Source organism: Orycteropus afer, unplaced genomic scaffold, assembly GCF_000298275.1.
Source record: "Orycteropus afer afer isolate SDZICR_OR568_19922 unplaced genomic scaffold, OryAfe1.0 scaffold00290, whole genome shotgun sequence".
Lineage (NCBI taxonomy): Eukaryota > Metazoa > Chordata > Mammalia > Tubulidentata > Orycteropodidae > Orycteropus > Orycteropus afer.
This window is the reverse complement of record NW_006921877.1, coordinates 3,306,660-3,317,702: the sequence shown is the minus strand read 5'-3', so window position 1 is coordinate 3,317,702 and position 11,043 is coordinate 3,306,660. Positions and strand designations below refer to the sequence as shown.

At 41.4% G+C, this 11,043-nt stretch overlaps 1 protein-coding gene across 1 annotated transcript in view; it reads left to right on the top strand.

Moving 5' to 3' along the window:
- Positions 1-7,934, top strand: part of MRPS21 (mitochondrial ribosomal protein S21) — a 29,200-nt gene extending 21,266 nt beyond the window's left edge. The window contains exon 2 of the mRNA XM_007950952.1: positions 7,754-7,934. Within this exon, the coding sequence (XP_007949143.1) occupies positions 7,754-7,934 (181 nt within the window). The remainder of the gene's footprint in view (positions 1-7,753) is intronic.
- The last annotated feature ends 3,109 nt before the right edge of the window (positions 7,935-11,043 follow it).

The following is an 11,043-nucleotide window of genomic DNA, read 5'->3' as shown; positions in this document are numbered from 1 at the left end:
TTAATTGGTTTCCCTTTTCTTTGTTGAAGAGGGTCTGTGCAATCCTTCTGCCTAGTCCGCCATCTTTCCCCTGGAGTTCGTTTTTGTGTGTGGTGTGAGGTACAGATCTTGTTTCATTTTTCTGCAAAAAATCTCCAGTTTTTCCAGCACCATTTATTAAACAAACATTCTCTTCCCCATTTAATGGATTTGGGGCCTTCTTGATCTAGTTGTATTGGTAGGTAAGAGAGCAAATGAAGGGAGAGGGAGGTGAATAAAGTTTTAGCACATTTGGAGCACAGAGGTAGTCTTCCACATGAAACAGCCCATGTGTCTGTCTGCCCAGTGAGACTGCCACAAAATACCTGTTATATATTCAGGGTCCCCTGGGATGAAGAGTGGAGAGATGAGTTGCTAAGAATCCCTGTGTGATTGGCTGGCCCCCAAGCAAAGAAAGGCAGGCACACTGGAAGCATGCCCATTTGACCCTTTTTACTCCTGATTGGTGAGCTTCTGAGCCCTTGAGTCCTTCTTCATACACGTTGGTCCTGAAGTAGGCTGGCTACACTGATATGTGAGTCTACCACCCCCAACCACTCTCCCCAACCCCCACACTAGGCATCTTGGCTCCTTTTACATAATCAGTTGAATTTCACTGAAACTGGCAGCTGGTTTTCTCCTTCATTGTTAAGTTGCTAGATGCCCAAATTCCAGACTGCTCTGTTTACTCTCAACCTCTTGGTTTGCTAGTTTTTAAACTATCTTTGAAAGTGAAAGCACCATTAGTAACACTCTATTTTCTCTAAGTTCTACAGAGCTCGCTCTTGTGTCCTTTTCTGTTAACATTTGGAGTTGTATAGATGCCTTTACTGTGGGGAATCTGGAGCATTTGAGGCTAATCTGCTTTTTTAGGATAACGAGAAGATACAGAGTGAGGGAAGGAATCTTGATTTGGCATCTTGGAATTTATTTGGTCTATGTTTTGCAAGTAGTTTCAGCCATCCCGGGAACACCATTTACCAACTCCATCATTATGTTGGGGCCACTGATCCTGTGATTCTTTCTCCTCCTCCACTCTTACATTCTTGTGTTATTTTTTTTCTTGCCTCTTTGCCCGACAACAAAAGCATTCTGTCAGATGATCAGTTCTGGTTCAAAACTTTTGTGAAACACCAGTCGGTTACCTGTGTATCTAAACTTACCATTTTGCAAGCTTTCATTCTACTTTGAAGCTAACTTTAGTGTTCTTAAGGGTCCTCTTCCTAAGTAATATTATATCCAGAATCTCTCTTTTTTGCAGTCTTTCTTCAAATCCAGTCTCCTTGCCCTTTTCACATCATGTATACAATCTTCGCTTTTTTTTCTTTTAGGGGATTTTGTAATACTGTCTGATCAGTGTTAGAGAAGAGGCATGGGCAATGTGCTATGCCAGTAGGTTGCTCCACTGTGCTAGGCATTTCTCCCTGGGCCAGCAGCAGTAGCAACATCACCTGGGAGCTTTTTAGAAATGCATATTCTTTTTTTTAATTTTTATTTTTATTGTGATTTGGGTGAAAGTTTACAGAGCAAATTCACTTTTCATACAGCAGCTCACATACACTTTGTCTCATGACATTGACTGTAATTTCCCACAAAGCAACACCTCCTGTCCCACTTCCTCCCTATAGTTACCTCTTCCCTGTGTCCTTCCCTCCCATGCACTCCTGCCCCCCAAGCTGTCTCCCTGTGCATACACAGCCCTTCTATTCTTCCATGATTGTTCTCTCCATGGAGTGTATCTACCTCAGGTAAATGTTCAGCTCATATGCTTGTCCTTTGTTTGGCTGGAGGCCACAACGTTGTTATCGTTGTCATGTGCTATCAAATCAGACCTGACTCATAGCGACCCCTCCATGGGTTTCCGAGGCAGTATCTCTGTGGAAGTAGATTGCCCAGCCTTCCTTCCGAGGAGCGGCTGGTAGGTTTGAACCGCCAGCCTTCTGGTTAGCAGTCACTTAGGCATTACGCTACCAGAGCAGTGGGTTCAATTGCAGACCTGAAGGGCAGCTAGGGGCCATAGGCTCTATCAGACCAGCAAACCTAGTCCTTTTTTTTTTTTTTTCCCCAATGATTTTGCCTTTTGTTCCACATTGTTATCCCTCACTATCCAGGATCTCCTACATAGATCCCCCTCCAAGTGGTTGACAGTGGTAGCTGGGCACCACTGTTGTTCTGGTCTTACAGGTTGAGGATTGCATACTGTACCATCACTTGGACTAACTATTTCATGCATCTTTGGTTTTCTTCATTCTTCTTTGCTCTGGACAAGGAGAAACTCATTGTTGTCTTAGACGGTTGCTTGTAAGCTTTTAAGATCCAGTGGCTACTTGCCAAAGTAGGATGTGGAACAGTGTTTTTGTTTTGTGTGTTATGCCAGTTGAGCTTGATGTTCCTTTAGAAATGCAAATTCTTGGGCTCCACCCCAGACCTACTGAATCAGAAACTAGTGATGCACAGTAATCCACGTTTTCACAAGCTTTTTAGGTGACTCTGCTGCTGCATGCTAAAGTTTAAGAACCGTTGTGCTTTGGGATCTGAGGGCAGGAATGATTGATTTCAACTGGGCCAGGTAAACAGATGTGGCAACAATTGATTTGGACCTTGGAGGGATAAATAGGATTTCATAAAGCAGAGGGGAAAGGAATGATATGCCAAGTAAAAGGAATGTGAGCAAAGGTGAAAAATAGATACATAATATGTTTGGAAAACTGCAGATAGTTCAGTGTGACAAGGGCATAAGGTTTATGGGGCAAATTATTAAAAGACAAAGCTAAGGGAGACCAGGAAATGAGTTGGTGGAGTTTGGAACAGCTAAGGGAGACAAACTTGTGTGTCATTTTGTTTTATTGTGGTGGCTTGTGTGTTGGTCTGAGGCTGGAGGCTATGCCGCTGGTGTTTCAAATGCCAGCAGGGTTACCCCCATGGTGGACAGATTTCAGCAGATCTTCCAGGATCAAACAGACTTGGAAGAAGGAAGAAGCTATCCACTTCTCAAAGAATTGGCTAGTGAAAACCTTATGAATAGCAGTGAAACACTGTCTGATTACTGGGAAAGTTTATGAATAGTCCTGAAACATTGTATGATACAGTACCAGAAGATGGGACCCTCAGGTCAGAGGGCATTCAAGATATGACTGGGGAAAAGCTGCCTCCTCAAAGTAGAGCTGACCTTAATCATGTAGATAGAGTAAAGCTTTCGGGACCTCCATTTGCTGACTCATTCCTCCATGTGCATGACTCAAAATGAGAAGAAACAGCTGCAAACATCCATTAATAACTGGAACATGGAATGTATGAAGTAAGAATCTAGGAAAATTGGAAGTTGTCAAAAATGAAATGGAACGCATAAAGATCGATATCCTAGGCATTAGTGAGCCGAAATGACGGGTTTTGGCCATTTTGAATCAGACAGTCATATGATCTACTATGCCGGGAATGACAAAGAGGAATGGTGTGGCATTCATCATCACAAAGAATGTTTCAAGATCTATCCTGAAGTTCAGTGCTGTCAGTGATAGGATAATATCTATACGTCTACAGGGGAGCTCTGGTAGCATAGTGCCTAAGGCACTTGACTATTAACCAGAAGGCTGGCAGTTCAAACCCAGCAGCCACTCCTCGGAAGGAAGGTTGGGCAATCTACTTCCATGATACCGCCTCAGAAACCCAAGGAGGGGTCGCTGTGAGTCGGGTCTGACTCAGTGGCACATAACAGCAACAACATACATCTACAAGGAAGACTAGTTAATACTACTACTTTTTAAATTTACTCACCAGCCACTAAAGCCAGTGATGAGGAAGTTGAAGATTTTTACCAACTTCTGCAGTCTGAAATTGACCAAACGTGCAATCAAGGTGTGTTAATTATCACTAGTGATTGGAATGCAAACGTTGGAAACGAAGAATCACCAGTAGTTGGAAAATATGGCCTTGGTGATAGAACTAACGCTGGAGATTGCATTATAGAATTTTGTAAGACCAACAACTTATTCATTGCAAATACTTTTTTTCAACAACAAAAACAGCTCCTGTATATGTGGACTTCTCCAGATGGAGTACACAGGAATCAGATCAACTACATTTATGGTAAGAGATGATGGAGAAGCTCAGTATCTTCAACCAAAACAAGGCCAGGAGCTGACTGTGGAACAGACTATTAACTGCTCATATGCAATTTCAAGTTGAAGTTGAAGACAATTAAAACAGGTCTACGAGAACCAAAATATGATCTTGATTATATCCCACCTGAATTTAGAGATCACCTAAAGAATAGATTTGATGCATTGAACACCAGGGACCGAAAACCAGAGGAATTGTGGGATACTACTAACAACATTATCCATGAAGAAAGCAAAAGAACATTAAAAAGATAAGAAAGGAAGAAAAGACCAAAATGGATATCAGAAGAGACTCTGAACCTTGCTTTTGAACAGAGAGTTGCTAAAACAAATGGAAGAAATGACAAGATACAAGAGCTGAACAGATTTCAAAGAGCAGCTCAAGAAGACAGTCGGTTATTATAATGAAATGTGCAAAGACCTGGAGTTAGAAAACCAAAAGGGAAGAGCACACTGGACATCTCAAGCTGAAAGAACTGAAGAAAAAACTCAAGCCTCGAGTTGCAATATTGAAAGATTCTGTGGGCACTATATTGAATGATGCAGGAAACATCAAAAGAAGATGGAATATACAGAATCATTGTACCAAAAAGAATTGGTCGATGTTCATCCATTTCAGTAGATGCATATGATCAAGAACCAATGGTATTGAAGGTAGAAGTCAAAGCTGCACTAAAGGAATTGGTGAAAAACAAGGCTCTAGGAACTGACAGAATACCCATTGAGATGTTTCAACCAACAGATGCCATGCTGGAGGCACTCACTTGTCTATGCCAAGAGATTTGGAAGACAGCTACCTGGCCATCTGACTGGAAACAATCCATATTTGTACCCATTCCAAAGAAAGGTGATCCCACAGAATGTGGAAATTATCAAACAATATCATTAATATCACATGCAAGTAAAATCTTACTAAAGATAATTCAGAAATGGTTGCAGCAGTATATTGACAGAGAACTTCCAGAAGTGGAAGCTGGATTCAGAAGAGGACGTGGAATGAGAGAGATGATTGCTGGTGTCAGATGGATCTTGATTGAAAGCAAAGATTACCAGAAAGATGTTTACTTGTGTTTTATCGACTATGCAAAAGCATTCGACTGTGTGGATCCTAACAAATTATGGATAACATTGAGAAGAATGGGAATTCCAGAACACTTAAACTGTGCTCATGAGGAACCTGTACATAGACCAGGAGGCTGTTGTTCAAACAGAACAAGGGGATACTACATGCTTTAAAACGAAGGGAGTGTGTCAGGATTGTATCCTTTCCCCATACTTACTCAATCTGTATACTGAGCAAATAATCTGAGAAGCAGGACTATATGAAGAAGCTGAACTATATATCAGGATTGGAGGAAGATTCATTAACAGCCTGTGATACGTAGATGAGACAACCTTGTTTGCTGAAAGTAAAGATGATTTGAACCACTTACTAATGAAGATAAAAGACTGTAATCTGCAGTATGGATTATACCTCAACATAAGGAAAGAAAATGAAAATCCTCACAACTGGACCAATAAGCAGCCTCACGATAAATGGAGAAAAGATTGAAGTTGTCAAAGATTTCATATCACTTGGTTGTATAATCAACACCAATGGAAGCAGCAGTCAAGAAATCAAGACTACATGCAGGGGACATCAAGCTCAATTGGCATAACATACTATGCAAAACATTGTTCCACCTCTTACTTTGGTGAGTAGCGACTGGGATCTTAAAAGTTTGCAAGCAGTCATCTAGATGTAGCTTTGGATCTTTCCTCATCCAGAGCAAAGAAGAATGAAGAAAACCAAAGATGCATGGAAACAATTAGTCCTAACAACTGGTACACATTGTGATGCACAGCCTATACAACTATGAGACCAGAAGAACTAGATGGTGTCCAGCTACCACTGTCAACCACTTGGAGGGGGATCTGTGTAGGAGATCCCAGATAGAGAGGGAGAACAATGTGGAACAAAAATCAAAATCATTTTGGGGGAGGGAGGAAGGGGAGACCAGTTTTGCTGGTCTGATAGAGCCTGGTGGAACCACTAAGACTATGGCCCCTAGCTGCCCTTCAGGTCTGGAATTGAACCCACACCTGTGGCTTCCAGCCAAACAAAAGACAGGTATATGAGTTGAGCATGTACCTGAGGTAGATGAACTCCTTGGAGAGAACAATCATGGGAGAAAGAAGGGCTGTTTATGCACAGGGAGACAGCTCAGTGGGCAGGAGTGCATGGAGGGATGGACACAGGGAAGAGGTAACTATTGGGAGGAAGTGGGAGGGGAGCTGTTGCATTGGGGTAAATTGTAGTCCATGTCATGAGACAAAGGGTATGTGAACTGTTGTATGGAAAGTGAATTTGCTCTGTAAATTTTCACCCAAATCACAATTAAAAAAAAAAAAAAGAAAAGAAAAGAAATCAGACTACCTATTGCACTGGGCAAATCTGCTGCAAAATACCTCTCAAATGTGCTGAAGAGCAAACTTGTCCTTTGAAGACTAAGGTGCGCCTAACCCAAGCCATGATGTTTTCAGTTGCTTCATATGCATGTGAAAACTGGACAATGAATAAGGAAAGCCAAAGAATTGATGCTTTTGAGTTGTGGTGTTGGTGAAGAACACTGAAAGTACCATGGACTGCCAGAAGAACTAACAAACTGTCTCAGAAGTGCAGCCGGAATGTTCCTTAGAAATGAGAATGGCCAGACTTCGTTTGACCTATTTGGTCATGTTGTCAGAAGGGACCATTCCCTAGAGAAGGATATCATGCTTGGTAAATGGAGGATCAGTGAAAAAGGAGAACGTCTTCAGCAAGATGGATTGATATAGTGGCTACAACGGTGGGCTCAGGTACAGCAAGGATTGTAAGGCTGGCACAGGATTGGGCATTGTGTTGTTCTATTGTATGTACTGTCACTATTAGTCTGAGTTGCCTTGATAGCACCTGACAAGAACAATAGACTTCAGTTGTATCAATTATTAAATATATTAGGGAGGGAGCTGTATTCCCACAAAGGGCCAAGTAGGAATCACCCTTGGTGGTTTTTTCTAACCACAGTTGACCACCTCTCACCCCAGTTAAAGTTTCTGAAATGTCTCCTTGATTGAGAACCATTTACATAGGAAGCCACTGTTCTTATAGGACATATCTCTCAGGTGTGTTGTAGTAAAAGAAAAAAAAAAAAAAAAAAGGTGGAGAACATGACTGTAAACTCCCCAAGGGCAAGGATTATATAATTAATTGCTTTTTTGTTTTACCCACAAATTCCTATTTAGGGGTTCTATAAGTAGGTGGCTTGGAGCTCTGGTAGCGTAGTGCCTAAGGCACATGACTGCTAACCAGAAGGCTGGCAGTTCAAACCCACCAGCCACTCCTTGGAAGGAGGGTTGGGCAATCTACTTCCGTAGTGATACTGCCTCAGAAACCCAAGGAGGGGTCACTATGAGTCCGGTCCAACTCGACAGCACATAACAATAACAACAGCATACGTAGGTGGCTAATACTGTATACCATTTCCTACTGTAATTTTTCCAGACCCCAGTTGTTTGGTCAGTTGATTTTTAACCATCTGTGTATTAGACAATAGTAATAATGAACCTAAGCTCCTAACCTGATTGCTTTCATACAGAATCCTCACCATGGATGGGCTCATTGAGGACATAAAGCGAAGGCGGTACTATGAGAAGCCATGCCGAAGGAGACAGCGGGAAAGCTATGAAACCTGCCGGAGGATCTACAACATGGAAATGACTCGCAAGATCAACTTCTTGATGCGAAAGAATAGGGCAGATCCATGGCAGGGCTGTTGAGGCAGTTTGTGTCACCACCTATTTTCTTTCTCAAACCCATTTTATTTTACCTTTCTCTACAGTAAATACAATCACTTTCATGCAAGAAGGCCTGCGTATACAGAAGTAATCCCACTAGTGATCAGTGGATCCTCTCTTACATTAAGTGAAAAAGAAACTTGAGTCAAAAAGTAGTCTAGGAGCAGTGAAGAAATATTCTAACGTAGTAGAATATATCTTCTGTTTCTTTTCTAATTTTTATGAACCCCAAAGCAAAGTCTTATTGGAAAAGCATCTCTCTCTTCTGCCACCCCTACACCCCCCCAAAAAAAATACTCTCCACTTCCCTCACCCCCACCTCAATTGTCAGGTAAAGAGGAGAGGTGCATTTATGTCTTGTAGTAAATTCTGCTTCTGAAACAGCAGCCTGGCTAGAGTGTTGGAATCCTTGCCCAAAGGAATCCTTAAAACAAATCTAATAATCACTCTTGGTTTTTGTTTTGTTTTTTTCTGTCTTCCCCTTTAGTTTTTCTTTTATTTAGAGGCTAGAGGACAGATGGTAAATAATAAAGTAGTAGATGGGTGGTAGAAAAGAGAATGGGGAAGTATTGAAAGAAAGAAGACCCCAGAGCCAGAAATACTACAGCTATATCATCAAGGAATTTATTTGAAATGGAACTACTCTAGCACTCTCGAATCCTAAATGGAGTGGACCCTGCAAGGTGATACTAATGCATACTAAGGTCTGAGAATTACTGCCCTACAGCACTCAAAAAGATTCCAGATAGAGATTATGCCACCACCACTTCCACCTTCACCTGTCCCCGGTTGGCATTCCTGGATATATGACTTGACAGCTGGGGGCATCTGACCAGTGTGGGAAGACTAGCTGCTCTACTTCCTCTCCTGCTGTCTGTTTCCTCTGGCCTTGCTTCCCTGCCAACCAAGCTGCTATTACAAGGAAAGTCGGTGCCAACCCTGTAGGCGAACACAGTGGGGAGGTGGAGGTGGCTAGCCCACCCCTCTTCACTCTGGCTGTAGCCCTCAGCATGGTGTTATAGAAGGAAATAAAGGAGAGCCACAGCCAAATTTCCTACCTCTCCAGGTTACTAATGTTCAGACATTGCCCCCTCGAGGTAAAGAAGAGTAGCTTCAGATTTCCTCTGACTAATTCTTTGGAATATCTTTACTCCCTTTGACTGGTACTGATATTTAAGCAGGGCCTGTAAGAAGATGTTCTGGAACCACTGTGGTCCTTGTCTCTCAAATCTTGATCATCTTTCCTCCAGTCATCAGCAGGAAGGCCTATGGTGAATAAAGCATATTATTGAGTATTGCATGGATATAATTTAGAAATAGAAGATCTCATCCTTGCCCTCTAGGAGCTTATACTGTGGTTGGAGAAATTCTATTTACACCTCCTCCTTGTTTGTTGACTGTCTCGTTACCTGATATTTCGCACTTATGACAATAGTAAAAAATTGACATGACTATTTTGCACATTTAACAACATACATCTGGCAGTGACAAACACTGAAGTGCGAGGCAAGAGTAATAGTGGCTGTGATGGTTAAGGTTATATGTCAGCTTGGCTGGGCCATGATTCTCAGTGGTTTGGCAGTTATGTACCATATTTTTTACATATCACCTGCCCATGTAAATAACAACGTGCATGCACAGAGCATGGATAGGAAACATGAGGAGGTTGTGTGCTTTGTGCCCCCCCCCCAAAAAAAACCCAACATATAATGTGCACATTGTGTAAAAAATGCCATCATCTTCTGTTTACCCATAATGCCAATTTTCACCTGATGATCTTATCTTTGGAACCTAATCATATTAAGTAAGGAGTGGGGATTTTGTTACTTCTCTACAACCTGTACTTTAACAAGTTATTGATACTTCTGAATCACTTTTCAATCACTGAATTTGGTCTTCAGTAATACCACTTTTTGGAATAATTTTGAGTCTGGCATGGTGTCGCCTCTTACCAGTTGTTGCTGCTGAAGAAAAAGGCCTGGCTTCTGCCAGAGTGGTAGGGCATGTTTATGATAGGAGAACCAGGCCTCTATCTGGCAGTGTTCCTTGAGTCTAAAGTTCCTTCTGAGCTCACTTCAAAGTGTTAAGGGCTAGAATTTACTTCATCTCTGATAGGTATCCCATGTTGTCCTAATCTCCAGTCCTGACCACTGTCCATGTTCACTGTCCATGAGCAATGATGGTTTTTTTAGCAGGTAGCCAGTTGAGAGGTCATATGTAAAGAGGTTAGCTGGCTAAGGTCCCAATCTATTTGTATTGTGATGACAGAAATAACTTTCATCCTCTCTCTCTGGGAAACTAGAAGGTAATTGTATGGTAGTTTAATGAGTAGGGGTTGCCCTAAGCCTTTTATCCCTGCATTGGATTCAGGGAAGAGATGGTTTGGTATTTACCTAGTTATTAGTATTGCAGTACTTATACTGCCTCGGAAACCCAAGGAGGGGTCGCTATGAGTCAGGTCTGACTCAACAACTTATATCCTGATCCTGGGCACCTGTAAAATCTCTTAGCAAGTCACTGCATTGTCCCTGGCAGGCCTACTCCAATCATAATTCATGACTCTTAGGTTTGTGTTCTGGAAACAGCTACCCCATTAAAATTGGGACTGTATTGAATAACATCTACTTAAAAAGTTTTATTGAAATAAAATTTATGTACAGTGATGTACAAAAAACTAAAGGTAACACCTGCTTTCAAGTGTTCAGCAGTACACTAAGTTCACTATATATTAACAGAAAAATACTAGGTAAAAAAAAATACCGAGTAATTCACTGAATACTGAGTAATTCACTGAATACTAACAGTAAATAATGGAATGATGTGTTAATGTAGGTAATTGAAGGGAATATTGAGCTTCTATTATGTGCCAACTACCTGCGTACATAATCTTTTACTGAGTTAAAAAGACCTGGATTCATTTGTAATTTGGGCAAGCTAACATAAACCCTTTTATTGGTAAATAAAATGGTGATAATATCCACAGGTTTGTGGTGAGGGTTAATGAGAATGCATGCTAAATATTTAGCACATTATCTGGTACATAGTAAGAACTCAATAAATGTTAGCAATTAATAAAATCCCTAGTTGTGCC